The 14,733-nt window shown below is 40.9% G+C and overlaps 1 protein-coding gene across 4 annotated transcripts in view; it reads left to right on the forward strand.

Annotated features, from left to right (window-relative positions):
- The window catches only part of LOC120492496 (uncharacterized), a 28,828-nt gene that overhangs the window by 9,276 nt on the left and 4,819 nt on the right, over positions 1-14,733 (forward strand). For 3 of the 4 annotated variants that reach the window (XM_039690721.2, XM_089132124.1, XM_089132123.1), the window contains exons 2-9: positions 4,008-4,120; positions 5,116-5,191; positions 6,654-6,855; positions 7,088-7,156; positions 8,651-9,597; positions 10,732-11,555; positions 11,645-11,824; positions 14,341-14,654. In XM_039690721.2, coding sequence (XP_039546655.2) covers positions 4,008-4,120; positions 5,116-5,191; positions 6,654-6,855; positions 7,088-7,156; positions 8,651-9,597; positions 10,732-11,555; positions 11,645-11,824; positions 14,341-14,636 — 2,707 coding nt within the window. In that variant the 3' untranslated portion in view covers positions 14,637-14,654. Of the gene's footprint in view, positions 1-4,007; positions 4,121-5,115; positions 5,192-6,653; positions 6,856-7,087; positions 7,157-8,650; positions 9,598-10,731; positions 11,556-11,644; positions 11,825-14,340; positions 14,712-14,733 lie in introns of those variants that run through there. The other variant, XM_039690722.2, reaches the window with a different exon arrangement.

A 14,733-nucleotide genomic window follows, 5' to 3' on the forward strand; every position in this document is an offset into this window, starting at 1 on the left:
TGTGCGTGCATGTGAGCTCAGCTGAAGAGAGGATGTGTGTGTGTGTGTGTGCGTGTGTGTGCGTGTGTGTGTGTACGAAGGCTTTTAAAGGGTAAGGGAGTGTTTGCATGCATGTGTGTGAACACATACATGTGTATCCGACTGGGGGGTTGGAGTGTGTGTGCAATGTGCATGTGTGTGTGTGCTTGTGCACTTGTGGGTTTATAAAGAAGAGAGGTGTGAGTTTGTTCTTGTCCACATGTGAGTCTTTCTGCCTGCACATGTGCATTTCTGATTTGACCGGTTGGTGTGTTGTTTTGAGTGGAATAGGATTTTGTGTGTGTACGAGAGGGGAAAAAGGAAAAAAAAAGAGATAAACAGAGTGGAGATACACAAATGAAGGAAAGAAAAACTGATTTTGACTTGTGGAACGAGGAGGGATTAAAAGCATGTCCGTTTTGCAGTGTATTGGCATTGAGAATTAGTTACACAAGTGTGTGTAATCAGATTTACTGACATGCTGGACAAGACTATGTCCACAGAAAACAGTGAATGTTATTCAAATGGATCTCAGTGGAACTTGTCCATGTTCTCACGGTCAACTGTATAAACGCACCGATGATAAACTACCGGTTTACAATAAAAGGAGAATGTATGAGTGGATGAGCATGTCTTTTAGCGTTCAACAGTAAGTACGGCACTATGGCCAGTGGCTAGGTTGAGAGTTTTGGGCCTGTTGACTGAAATGTCATGTTTTTTTATTCAGCCAAGAGGTCAAGAGGACATTTAAGATGCAGTCTAATTTACATTTACGCTCTCTGGAGTTTTGACTTTAGTAGTGACTCAGTTCTGTGTGAGCTTTAAGGCTTTGTGTCCACCAAAGCGTTTTTCCACGCGCTTGGCATATGTTTTCTATTGTTTTCAATGGGAGCGCTGCGTTTTTTTTAAATGCCAGGCGCTGAGCGTTTTTTTCACGCTGAAACGCAGAGCGCCCATCGTTTTTTACTGGTCGCCGAGAGTTGAAAAATGTTCAACTTTGGTTAAAACGCAGCGCTCATCACTGCCACTTTTTACCCAGCCGTCCAATCACAGAGGAGGTGGGGCGGGACTAAACCACACTGACCAACTGTCACAAAATTCTTTCTGTACAACGACATCAACCAGCAGAGCAAACCGAACAAAATGGATGAAAAATACATTTTTAGTATAAAACAAATGATCTGCGGAATCAGTCACAAGTAAACTGTGCTGCGGATATTCTGTATCATAGCAACGAAACCTCTCAACGGAAAAAACGCTGCGCTGCCAAAACGTTCTCAAGCGCCCAAAGCACGGCGTCTTCAGCAGAGCGTCTGGCGTTTTCAGCTGGCTCAAAACGCTTTGGTGGGTCTTGTACATCTCTATACTTCTGACAGATCATAGACAATTTCCCCACTAAATTTCACTATAACTTTAGATCCTCCTCTATTAAAGGTACAATATGTAGGATTTTTGAAATAAATTATTCAAAAACCACTAAGCCAATGTTATATATTTAGTTTTGTTGATTACTTACAATATCCCAAGTGTTTCAAACTATTTGTAAATCATGAGAAAATTGTGAAAATTTAACCAATAAAACGGGGCGTGTGAGCAGGGGTGTGGAGTTGCCAGTCAATGGCGTCATATCCGCGTTACCCTCGGTTTTCCGCCAGGTTTGACCTTGTACTGCCATAGTAACCATGGCGACAGACATTGACAACTGGGTTAAGCCCGTTATGCCTAGCAGGACGCTCACGCTGTTGTTGTCTTGTTCAAACATTTGGACCATGGCAAGTAGACTTTGAGACAAAAAATGACTAAAACTAACGTCTTTCGAGATGCCGAGTGCTCCACGTCCGCGACTAACTTTGACTTGACAGAGACGCGAGTGTTGCATGTTATTTTACTAGACAGGTGAGCAAATTAACATAAAACTAATCAATGTTATTTAGTTCAACACGATGAAATGAATATGATCTTTATGTCATTCTAATGTTGATCTAGCTTAACGTGCTTAGTATCATACAGCCAACACACATCCTAACTAACAACAAATGCCGTTTAGTGTGATAGTGTAACTGTTAGAGCAAGTGAAACAGGGCGGTGTTACCTCAAGTTTAATACGCTAATAAACTGACCCGCGTGAGTAATCCATCATTTGTGTGTAGTTTGCTAGAAAGAAATGTCCTGCATATTGTACCTTTAAGTCGATTATTCACAAGAGGTGCTTAGCAAACTTCCTGGGGGGCCCAAAATAAGTCTTAAATTTAGATATATTGACACAATCTTAATTAAAATGCTAAAAAATATTTTTATAATAGAAGATTATCTTGATAGACAAAACGTGTAAGTGTCACAACTATTTGTTATACACAGATCTTTTTTTTTTTGCGATTTTCCAAAAGTCTATGGGGAAAATGTATTGCTTTTCGATCGAGGGAACCCATGCGCCGCTAGCTGCCGAGTTGTCCTACAAAGTGATGTCATCACTTCGGCACTCTATATAAGGGGATAATTTTGCTCCATTGTCTTTCTACAGTGGCCCTAAACGGACAAACGCGTTTCGTTACTATGTTGTTCTTTGTGCAAGGAAGCTAGCTAAAGTCAACGAATAAAACACCGACACAATGATGAACAAGTAAAAATAATATTCGCAATAACATGTCGTTTTACTGAATAATTAAGTAAACCTAATTTCTTAATTTTATCTTTGTGAAGAAACCTCATTGCTTAACTGGCTACTCTCTGCTGTCTCAGATGACGACATCTTTTCCTGTCCGCCGCTTTAACTTCTATGGGTTGCAGTTTGCAACCTCACCACTAGATGCTTATAAAAATACACAGTGCTCCTTTTAGTAAACACATTGGTCTTTTCATTGTATTGTAATACAATAAAAAGACCAATACAATTTTTTATTGCATTGGTCTTTTTATTCATGGGTCAGTTATTGTATTGAATGCATTACTGGTATACTAGTATGAATATGTTTTAAAAGTAAAATTGGATACTAAAAATACTAGATGGCAACTAATGCAATAATTATAAGTTAATATGAATTAAAAAACAACCACAAAATAATAATGTCATGTGTTAGGCACTGTAGTTTTATTAAACATATTTTTCCTAACTAAAAAATATGCATTAATAAGTTTCAAAGCTAGTTTTTTCGTCTTTGTAATTATCTATATCTCAGTTCTTTATCAAGCTGACCTGAAATAGTGAGTCGAGGGATGAACATATGAATCCGCCTGCCTGCATGCACACAAGCACACGCAAACATATGCTCTCGGGTCCAGATGGAGGGTCGGCCAGATCAATATCCAGTCGGCAAGACTAAGTCTTATCACAGCTCAGTGAATACGTCAGGCATGATGCACACACTGAACACATCTGTAACCAAGAGACTGCACATCTCTACACTTGTCTAATTAAGCATTCACAGCTGCATCTGTGGAAAACGAATCTTTGGCTTTCATACACTGCTCTATTAACAGCAGCTCACACTTTTATGTGGTCAGTTACCCTCTGTTGAAGATTTTATGGATTATTGGTTTGTGAGTAAAACTTCTCTAGATCACAATTCTGTTATTATGTACATATAGATTCTACCTAACTGGTTCTTCTTGAAGAAGAAGAGTGAATGTGTAGTGGATTAATTAGTGGTGCTTGCTAAGATGAGCATTATATTTATGATGTGCTTGACACTTAATGATTCAGGTTAATTGACAAGCTTCCTTTAGTTAAGCCAGGTATAAAAGTTGGTTTGTATAGGTGGTGCTATTTTTAGGAACAAAAAGAAGTGCATTATATGAGTCTTAATTAAACATGTTTTCCTTACACCTTTTTGGTTTAGAGAAGTAAGACTGAATAGGATTTGGGCTGTGATTTCCATTGATCCACTGATGTGTCCAGGTTATTGATTCGTCTGTGTGATTTATGTTTTGTTGCTGATTAAGCTCAGGCTGTCCGTTTAATGTGATGATGATGATGTGTGTGTGTTTCATAGACGTGGCTGTGGAAGGAAAAGGAAAGGGACACCAGTGAAGGTGTGCGATAGAGTCTTCGCCACAGAGGATGAGGAAGAGAGCACGTCAGAGAACAGCTATGGACCAGAGAAAGGTAAAATATATATTTTTTTTGTCATTTTTGTTTCTTTAATTCATACTTTGTGACTGTGACTACCATGGATGCCTGGCGGGCAACAAACGGGTATTTTCAACATAGAGTCCTGTAGTTCCAGGTCTTTCTTGTAGCTATCAAGTCTGTTAGCGAGCTAGCTGCATAACTGTGGACTTGGATTAACTTCAAGGTGAAGTTAAATTGTGTAAAGCAGACGAGGGTTTTTTTTTTTAGATAATCGAGCTGTAATAATTCCTCCGTACATAATCTAGCTCTACTGTTCTCATTGAAAACCATAGATATTACAAACCTCAGAACAACCAATCACACACTTTTGTTGTTGTTAGCAAAATAGGACAGCTGCGTTTACACCGCCACCCGCGAGAGTGTCAAAGTGCCCAGAAGTCATTTATTTTTTTAATGAATTTTGTGAAAGGCAGTGTGAACGTACAATTAGCCTTATAACACAAACAGCAGACTCGCCGAACCAGCTGGTGGCATTGATTGACGAAACTACAGGTTAACTTAAAGACACGATTAATTACATGATCATACACCCATTGTATTCACCTATATTGATCATACAACCATTTACACCTCGAAACACCAACTTTTGTATAAAACTGGGGACGTCCTGGCAAGATCATTGACCCAGTTTCCTGGGTTTCGTTGCTGGAGAACGGCGTTCTTGCCCACCAGCCAGTACTTGTGACGTCACATGCAAAGTATGAATTGGTATGTAAGGAAACAGAAAATGCTGAAAAGGAGAGAAATTGAATCGAGAAATAAGTAGCCATGCTCTAGTGTCAATTGGTATTCACACTGACAGCAATTAACAGCAACATAGTGACCGGTCAATAATTTAATCACTGTAAGTGTGAATGTACCATTACTCATTCAAGTAAACCATACAGCTTAACATTATATTTGTGTGTGTTTCAAAGAAAGTTTGAGTGTGTAAATCCATGTGAGACCCTATTATATGTGTGTTTCAGGTGACGGTCGTGAGGACAAACACGGAGTCCCTGCTGCTGATGGACCATACTGTGAAACACAATCTGCTCCGCTCTGGTGAGTGACTGACTGACTGACTGACTGACTGACTGAGTGTGTGTGTATGTGTGTGTGTGGTCTAACTAGAGAGACTGCATGTGTGTATCTCTGTGCGTGTTAGGAGGAGATAGCAAGTAATTGTGTTTGTTGTGTGGTCGAGAGATGCAGTTGTGTGTATATCGAGGTGGAGGATTACTGGAATGCAGGTTGTGTATGTTTATTGCAATGTGTTTATTTTCTTTGGGCGTGTGTGTGTGTGTTCTGGAGGCAGAGAGATGGAAAGAGAGGGCAGGTTTGTGTGTAAGAGAGAACTAAAGAGGGCTGTGTGTGTGCGTGTGTATATTCTGCCTTTAGTCATAGTGCAGCACAAAAAATATATTTGATTGTGTGATTTTAATGTTTGTATTGCCCAGGATATGTTACCTTTTTGGGGGTATAAATTAGTTTGAAAAAGATTGCTTGTTTGGAGATGCGTATTACAATTTTTTTTAGCTATATATTTAAAAACATTTATTCTCACTTATAACTTATGATTTAACATAATTTTAAAAAGAATGTTTACTTTAAGTATAATGCCCTATTTATAAATATATTAGCCTGTTGTATATCATATTTAATATGCAAATTAATAGGGCCTATAAAAATGTATGTAAATGTTTTACTGAAAAACCTTTTGTACACAATCTGCTTCATGCCTTCTGCCTCTGATAGTTTCTACTTTTTAACAAGTAAATCTTTTTTGCTGTGAAATCTTTCATGATTCTTATAAAGTAAATATAAGATCGACATTTACTGGACTGAAGCAGCTTGGGCTTACTTGATTATTCATACGTTTTTTTAATGTTTATTTATTTATTTTATAGATTTTTCCATGTTGATATAAATGTCAAATATGACGCAATAAGCTTTTGGGGAACATTTATTTGACCATCTCTCAATTTTCATTGAATTGCAATGAATTGCATATATGAGCCATAACAGTCTGATTTATGAATGATACTCAACAAAAAACACATGTATACTTGGGATTGCGCAGATTTTAATGCTCTGCCATGACGCTTTAAGCTTGACATCAGCTACTTGCTGGTCATGGCCTATGGAAGGGCGCAACAGGATAAGAAATGTTTGAAGTCAAACAATTTAAATGCATACTCCGAGAGCGCTCCTCAAGATATGTTTGATTATACCACCTGGATGTTTAAAATTGATCAGGAGCATCCAAATAGATGTATGACCGACCCAAAGACAAAAGAACTGATAAAAAAAAACAAGCTGTTATGTTGAATAGCTGTATGGGCAGCAAGGTTCAGGCTTATTTGTTCATTAACGACATCATCAGCGACAAGTCTACTCGACTTTCATCACATAAATGTCTACTTCAAAAAATCTGAAGATTATACTGAATGGATACTGCTAGATTTCCCAGCAGTGATGTGGTTATCTATATCAGTTTGTTTTGTTGTATTGCTGTCTGATGTAGTTTTCTGCCATGCAGTGCGAGTGAGGAGGGCTCTAGCGGATTGAGGGGAACTGTCTCGTACCCCCCACCACCAAACTGCCGCATTCGGGAAGTGCACTGTGGAAATCAAGTGCGACTGATTGTCATAGCGATCCGCGACATCACTAAGGGGGAGGAAATAACTGTGGATTACAGTTTGACGGAGTGGGGAGAAAACGCTGTGGTAAGTGTAACCATGACAATGGCCTGCTCATCTCAATGCTCGAAGCTCCTTTTACACCTAGTGATACTAGTTGTGTGCAAATTGTTGACATTTTATCATTTAGATGTGTTTGTGATATGTGTTTATTTGCATGGTATTTGATTTATTCATGTGTACTGTATGTGTGAGAATGTTTGTGGGACTATATAGTCACACTAAAATATTTTGTGATGATGTTTCCTCTCCCTCTCAGAGTTTCCATAACACTGTGCCTTCTAGTAGCTTTGATTGCAGTTTGGACCATGAGAGCAACATTAAAAAGGTAAAAATAAGTTCAGTTTTTACAAATGCACAATCATAGATTACATACCCAGTAAACAAGCAACAGTCATTTTCAGGCCTTATGCTGAAGATCCCGCCCCCCTCACTCCTGAAATGATTGTTGCGCCCCTGGCCATCAGTGTAAATGCACCATAAATATAAGCACCGCTGCATACTAACATTTCCAGCATTTTACTACAGTTGCATCCAGTATGTAATTCCTTTAAATTTTTGTCAAAATTTGGTTTTTATTAAATTATTATTCTATAACATCTTGTTTATCATCTCTGAATATAACTTGGGTAAATTCACTAGTTTAGTGCAGAAAAATAGCGATTTATAATGGCCAGCTGAAAAGACTGCGTTTCTCTTTAACAACACGCATGCAGGCGGAGCGGAGGGGGAAACAAATCTCCCGTTTAGCTCTCCTTCTCGAACACTACAAAGACAGTTCACCTATTAAAATAAACCACATAACAGAATAAAGTCCAGTCCTGGGTGAACTACAACGGCACGCAAGTTTTTATTTATTTATTTTTATCCAGCGTTATTGTGTGGTGTGATGCGGAGCACAAGAGAACAACAGAGTTTGAAGCTGCTCGTTTAAAAGACCTTGCTCGCCTCTCGATTGTCCAATTTCAAAACGGTTTTCACAGGTTGAATTTTGAGTTCGTAAACTTTCAAATAATACCTAATCTATGATGATTACTAAAATATGTGATATGAAAAAAAGGCAATAAAAAAGGGAGCGCCTGTCATCCCGCTAGCAGGACGTGACAGTTATTTAAACCTGTTTTTCTCAAAATTCTGAGAAAAATTCTCAGAAAACAAAACAAAACAGACAAAGCAAAACATTGTCACGTACAGGTAAGAAAGTTTTTTACCAAAATGCAGTTTAAAGAGTAGGCATAGTATGACAATTTTCAGTGACAACCTACCCTTAAATTATTTGTTCTGTTTTTAACCTACTGTCGAGCCAACTGTCCATGGGCAGGGGTACAAAAATGCTGAAGGATAATCTGTAGTTTTCACGAAAGCCCTGGAGATTTGACTTTGTGGTTTGAAAATTGGTAAAGTCAGTGGTGTGGCGTATGGCTAATATGCATCTATGCATGTGCATATGGACCCAGGGAGATTGGGGGCAGCAGGGTGACCCATCAATTTTCTTATTTCTTTTAAAAAAAACTGATGTAATTCACAACATGCCAGTTGACAATATAATGAAGGTTAAGTCAATAATAGCAAGTAATCAACAAGAAGGATGACCATTTGAATTCGTCAAGGTGCTCCTGAGAGTCACTTTATCCTAGTCAAAAGCCTCTTCAAAGTGAGTGCTGGTGGTGTTCAGTCATTTCCTGGTGGATAAAATTAAGTTCTGCCCTACAGTTTTCACTTTCAGTCATGAGACTTAAACGTTTGTTATTTATATATGTTTCAGAAGTAAAATTCACCTCATTTCAATACCTTGAAATGTATGTGCTTTTTTCTCTCTCAGGAGGAAGAGTCCTGCCCAATTCCACTTTCTCTTTCTGTGTCAGAATACATCACACCTTCCTGGTCTCTCTCTCCTTCATCCTCCCCTCTCTCTCATTCTGAGCCCAGTGATTCAGACCTCGACTCGGATGATGCCAATGGAGAGATGCACATGCGAACACCACAACGCCGCAAGAGGAACAAAGCCCTCTCCTCTCCTGCTGCACATGCCAAGAGAAAGACACCTCAACGATCCCCCAAACATCCTCCCTCATTGCCACTTTGCATCCCGACCTCCCCTCTGCAGACCACTACTCGTTCCAGACCTGTGTTTAAGTCCCCACCACCTGCAGGAGTTCCTACTAATAGTGTCAGTGTGTCAGTGGGTCGTGGACAGAGCACCATGGCACAGAAACAGCGCTGTGTCTACTGTGGCCGTCACTTCCGATCTCTCCCACGCCATCTGAACAAACACCATGCCCACCAGCCTGATGTGCGCTCTGCCCTGGAGCAAGCATGCGCCTCTGGTAACTCTCAATGTGTACACTCATCTCTCCCATCATCGAGTAAACATTCCCAATGCCTCCAAGTAGCTCCTGTGCCAGGTGCAGTGGTGGAAACGCCACAGTCACCTCCTCCTTTGTCTCCAGTCCGAAGGAGCCCTGCTGTCTCTAGCCCTATTCGCAAAAGTCTTGCCCCAGCCGTGACAACTCCACCCAGAGGAGGCGGTGTTCCAGTGTCTGTGTTAAAGAGGAGCCCACCTACTTCTGCTACTCCTCCCAGAAAAGGAGGACGGAAAATAAAAAAGGAGAATGAGGATTTGGATATTTCTGTGAAGACAAAAGAGGTGGTGCCCACTTCAGTGTTTGTGGAGCATGTGAAGGAGTCAGAATCTTCGAAAGAAGCGAGAGAGGACAATGGAGCGAGAGAAGAAGAAAGCGGAGCGGAGGATAAGACTGACCTATCAAGGTCAGACATTTTCAATTGATATTACACCATGTATTAGAGGTCTTCACAGGTCCACTTGGATCAGAAGTCCGACCAGAGACCTTCAGATCCTGAACCTACTCGGGTGTCTCGGGTTGGGTTCAATATTAGTGACCTCGGGTCTCTGGTAATTTAAAATAAATGTGCTTTTGTTCCGAATGGACCCTGAGAAGACCCAAATTCTTTTAAACTATGTTGGGCATTTAACAAAATTCTTTGACAACGTTATTTCACTTTTTCTAAGTTCTCTCTGTATCCGCTCTTTTATGTGCATGTACATACGGTTGCTCAACATTTTTGCATACTGTTACAACGCGTGGATTTTACACTCGCTGTTTGCGAGATCTTCCATGGATTATGGTGAACCATGTCAACCAAAGTGGCATCTCTCACACTCCTCTAGACTTTAAAGCCCTTCGCCAGAGTTGAGGTAAATAGTGTTGCAGACAACACTAGCGTATCCATGATTTATAAGGCTATCGATTAAATTTTTTTCAAGGTATCAAGTTTACTTTTCTAATACACTGGTCACAATTTGAAATTGAAAGCTGAACTCAGAAATAACTCGTATCCATGTGGCAGGCAAAAATATAAATGAATAATAAATCAGTAAATCAATGAATTCAATTAATGGAGCATAGGCCAAATCAGTCGGCAGGACAACGGATTATTCCTGACTGACTGCGGGGCTGCAGCCTGTGCACACGGCAATGCCCTTTACGTTCGGGTCCAGTTTGGTTCGAAACTAAATGTCGTCGGACTCGGGTCTGTCTCGGATTTTTTATTTATTTATTTATGCATGTCGGTTTCGGGTAAGAAATGATTCGGAACAGATACTTATTTTAGGACCTGAGAAGACCTCTACTGTGTACACACGGAAAGCAAGTGATGTGAAATGTCATGACGAGACAAAAGAACCCATTATAATCAGTGATGCTGTCGACACTAGATGCATTGCGACACGACAAATCCCTGACTGTAAACTGATGCCCTGTTTTAGTTGACATACTCCACATGCCTGCACTTCTGATGGATGGATTTGCTGCTGTCTTGTCCAGTGCAATTTACATTCTCTCTAAACTCATGCACTTTTGTTTGTTTTTTCTCTTTTCTTAGTTCACGTCGACCCCACATGCTCCCACTTCTTTCCGCCCTCTCTTCCCTGGTGTTGTACCTGCGGCGGCTGCAGCACTCTGCCTTCATCTCTCTCTCCCGCTCGCCACAGTCAGCTGAGGCCTGGCGTCTCCTCTGCCACTCCAGCCTGGCCCTTCTCATCCTTTACAACCGCCGCCGTGAATGCGAAGTCTCCAAACTCACCATCTCCGAGTACCAGGCCCGCATCACACCTCAGTGCCCCATCCCCATGACACCTGGTGCCCCACAAGCTCTAACCCCACTCGAGGCCTCACTCTCACCATTCGAGCGGATGGTCCTCCCCCATCTCCCTCGCGTTGGGGTCCAAGGAAAACGTGGCCGCGTGCAGCCGCTCATCCTCCCGCCACATTCTGAAGCCTGTCTGGAGGTGCTTCTGCAGACTCGTGCTGGTGTGGGAATCGATCCACAGAACCCCTACGTGTTTGCCCGGCCATATCATTCGCCTGCCACTCCGCTGCGGGGGACAGATTTACTACGCAGCTTGGCTCGATCCAGTGGTACACGTTACCCACGGGCACTGACGCAGACACGAGTTCGAAGACAGGTGGCGATACTCACGCAACTCCTGTTGTTAAGCGAGGGCGAGGAGGAAGGGCACCGTGGGGCTGCCACACAGCGATTGGAAAGCTTTTTGCAGAAAGAGTATCATGTAGCGCAAAGCTGTGCCGCCATCGGCCGAGACCCAGGGCTGATGGGTCTGATTGGTCGGGTGGTGCTATGTGGAGAGAGAGATGGCGTCCTGTTTCGAGGAATGAGTTTACATCACATCTGTCTGGAATTAGATGGTGAGTGAGTTTGTTGTGTCAAGCACATGGCAGGTGTAAATAAAAAGATTTGGACACATCAGTCATACTTATTTTCACACCCGTTTTAGTGTTGTCAGGAAACTCTGCTGACTCTTTGTCAGAAGATTCAGATGTTGAGCAGAGTAAAGAGAATCCAGAAGCACCATCCCCTGCAACCACCATTATGATGAAGAAAACCACAAACAACGGCAAAACTCCCCGGCCTAAGAAGATGAACGGCAAAAAGGCCTCAGGACAGCCCAAGACTGGTGAGTCTGACAGTATGATTGTATCATACAGTGAGACTACTACTTTGTACACCTCAGTTCCAGGGCCTGAGGATGACACTGATGATTGTGACTGCAATCCATGTTTACATGTGCAATGCAGTGAAAGCAGGGTTATTGAATTACATAAAACAAAAACAAACAAAACACAGATTTTGCAACCTTTGTACAGTGTAGCTAAACTAACTAAGGTAAGCAAATGGCAGCTGTCCTACAACATTTCTTGTAACCAGAATATTGTCATATCTGGGGGCCTATAGCATGAAGCCAGTTTAGGTGGCTAGCCAAGTATGTTTTAGTTTGGTTTGCTCCAACCCTGGGTTTTAGCCACCATGAAAGTGACTTTTAGCTGTGTTCCGCGCTATAGTAAGCAGGTAATGTTCTGTTTAAGAATTCAAACCTGAATTGGACCAATCAGCTAGCCTGGATGCCAGTCCGAACCCCGCCCACAAAATTTTTTGGTCGGGAAGTTCGGTCTGGACTCCATCCATTGAGGAGTAATCATGATCAGTCAAAAAATGATCGGGCCAATCAAATCGCCAGGGCGGGCTTTATACGATGATGGACAGATGATCTGCAAGGACGTAATCATCACGTTATCAAAGAGCGCTTAACTGGTTTCCCTCAAAGATGACTGCAGCTGGAGAATTGAGATATATTCTGCTGTCGCGTCTGTTGTAAAATAAATCGACAGCGCATTAATTTTAATAGACGAACAGAAAACTCCAGTCAAGGCATTTGTCGATCGGAAAGATATTTTTGCCGTCCTTCCTACATGATTCGGCAAAAGTGTAACGTATCAGCTGGCTCTGGTGGCCGCTAAGAAGGTGGGACGTAATGAAAAGCCTGTGGTCGTTGTGGTTTCTCCTTTGGTCGCACTCGTGGAGGATTAAGTAAAAGAACTAACACTCGTTATTTAACTTCTAAAATAAGTAAAGTTAGGCTACGTTCTGTAGTTGACAACTGTATGCAAAGTAGTTAACTTACTGCGTTGCGCTGATTGGTTGTAGGTTTACCTACTATCCAATTGAGTGCAGAGTTGTTGTTTTTTCCTGGTTCACGCCTCATAATCAAAGCCCTACGAAGTAGTTTCAGACTCATATTCCAACAAGAATATGAGTATGACGAAGTCAGGCTACCAATCAGCTGTGAATAAAGTGAAATATTTAAGCCACTCCCCTAGTTTCTCTTCACTGTGTGGTGATATTTAAAAACAAAATTGTCTGAATTGAGCTAGATAATAATCTAGATATAATCTATTCTTTATATATTTATTATAGCCTACCTATAATCCATTACACATGAGCAAATTTAGTTGTTTGAACCTATTTACTTTGTTAGCTCATATTACTAGTCTTGTGGTGACCAATTAATCTGTGCAAGTATATAATATAAATATATATATATATATACTGTATATGTATACACAGTATATATAACATTTTTACTATGGTAATCTTTAATCAAAATCTGAAAAGTTACTTCTGGTCTGGAATGGTGTCTTTTTCTGATGACGTTGGTGTGACGGCTTGGGTTGGGAAACGCTTAACCACTCTCCTCAAACCATTAGTCTGCTATGAGCGAGAGATGGAGAGGAGGAGCGCTAGAGTATAACCCTGCCTTCTGTTCAATATTCTGTTTCACTTGGAAATACGTCACAGCACTGGAGAAAAGTCGTTTGCAACTTCCGGTTCATGAGGACTTTAAACTATGTTATTCCCTTAACTAAGACGAGTTGATGCATATCTCTCTCGTCTCAGTGCATGCACGCGCGCGAGACACTTTTATAGCACTTAACTAGCCCAGTTCATTCAATAGGATCCAAGAAGAAAAGCGACCAAACACCTCCAGGTTTTCCCTATTTAAATACAGTTACACGAATAGTGTAACTCAACCAAGAATGGTGACACAAAATAAAACATTGCTAAATATATATATTTAAACATAGATAAAAAATTTTTTTTTTACATTTGTGTAAAATACATGTCTTAATGCACATTGTTTGTAATACAGAAACCAATAATAAAATTATCATTAGGAAAAATATAATATAGACAATAAACAATATAGGAAAAAAAAAATATTATTAGAATACAAATTATTGGTTGTTGTTTATTTCTAAATTTCTTAACCAATTAAAAGTCAGAGATAAGACAAATTAGACAAAGGTCAGAAAACAACAGCTAATGTTAAGGACATGATGGGACATACAATTTCCAAGAAATAGGTGTTAACAGTATATCACACATGTATACAATTATCAATACTACTTTGGAAGACCATTGTGGTGGTTTGTTTATCGTAAGACATTTAAATCACAATTAGATTTGATGACTTAATAGACAATATCTATGCGCGAAAAACTCCAGAAATTGCACTGAGACCTTCAGCACTGTGCTGGCTCATTGACGTGTGTGTGTGTGTGTGTACCTTGGAGAGCTTCAGTGAAGTGTTTGCATAGGAATAATGATTAACATACATTTTCCTCTCTGTCTCAGGGAAACGTGGTGTGCTAAAGCGGCCTTGGTCTGAAGCAGAGCGGGCAGCTGTTGAGTCCCACCTGGTGCAAAACATTATGGAGCTGCGTGTGCCCGCCAAAGCGGACTGCGAGCGCTGCCTGCAGCTCTGCCCCCTGCTGGTCACTAACCACCGGGACTGGAGGGCTGTTAAATTCTACTGCCACAACCGTATACAGCTGCTCAAGAAAAGCCAGCACAGTCTGCCCTGTCTGTCTGCTGGAGCTGTGAATCAGCACGATGCTGGGAAGGGTCATCCAATAACAGCAGACTCATAAGGAAGGGAATGTGAGGAGGTGCTGAGTGAAAATATTTATATGGTACAGTCACAGTAAACAGTCCAAATGCTTTAATTAATGTGATGTTGTGTGTGAT

Source organism: Pimephales promelas, chromosome 6, assembly GCF_988280905.1.
Source record: "Pimephales promelas chromosome 6, fPimPro1.hap1.1, whole genome shotgun sequence".
Classification (NCBI taxonomy): Eukaryota; Metazoa; Chordata; class Actinopteri; order Cypriniformes; family Leuciscidae; genus Pimephales; species Pimephales promelas.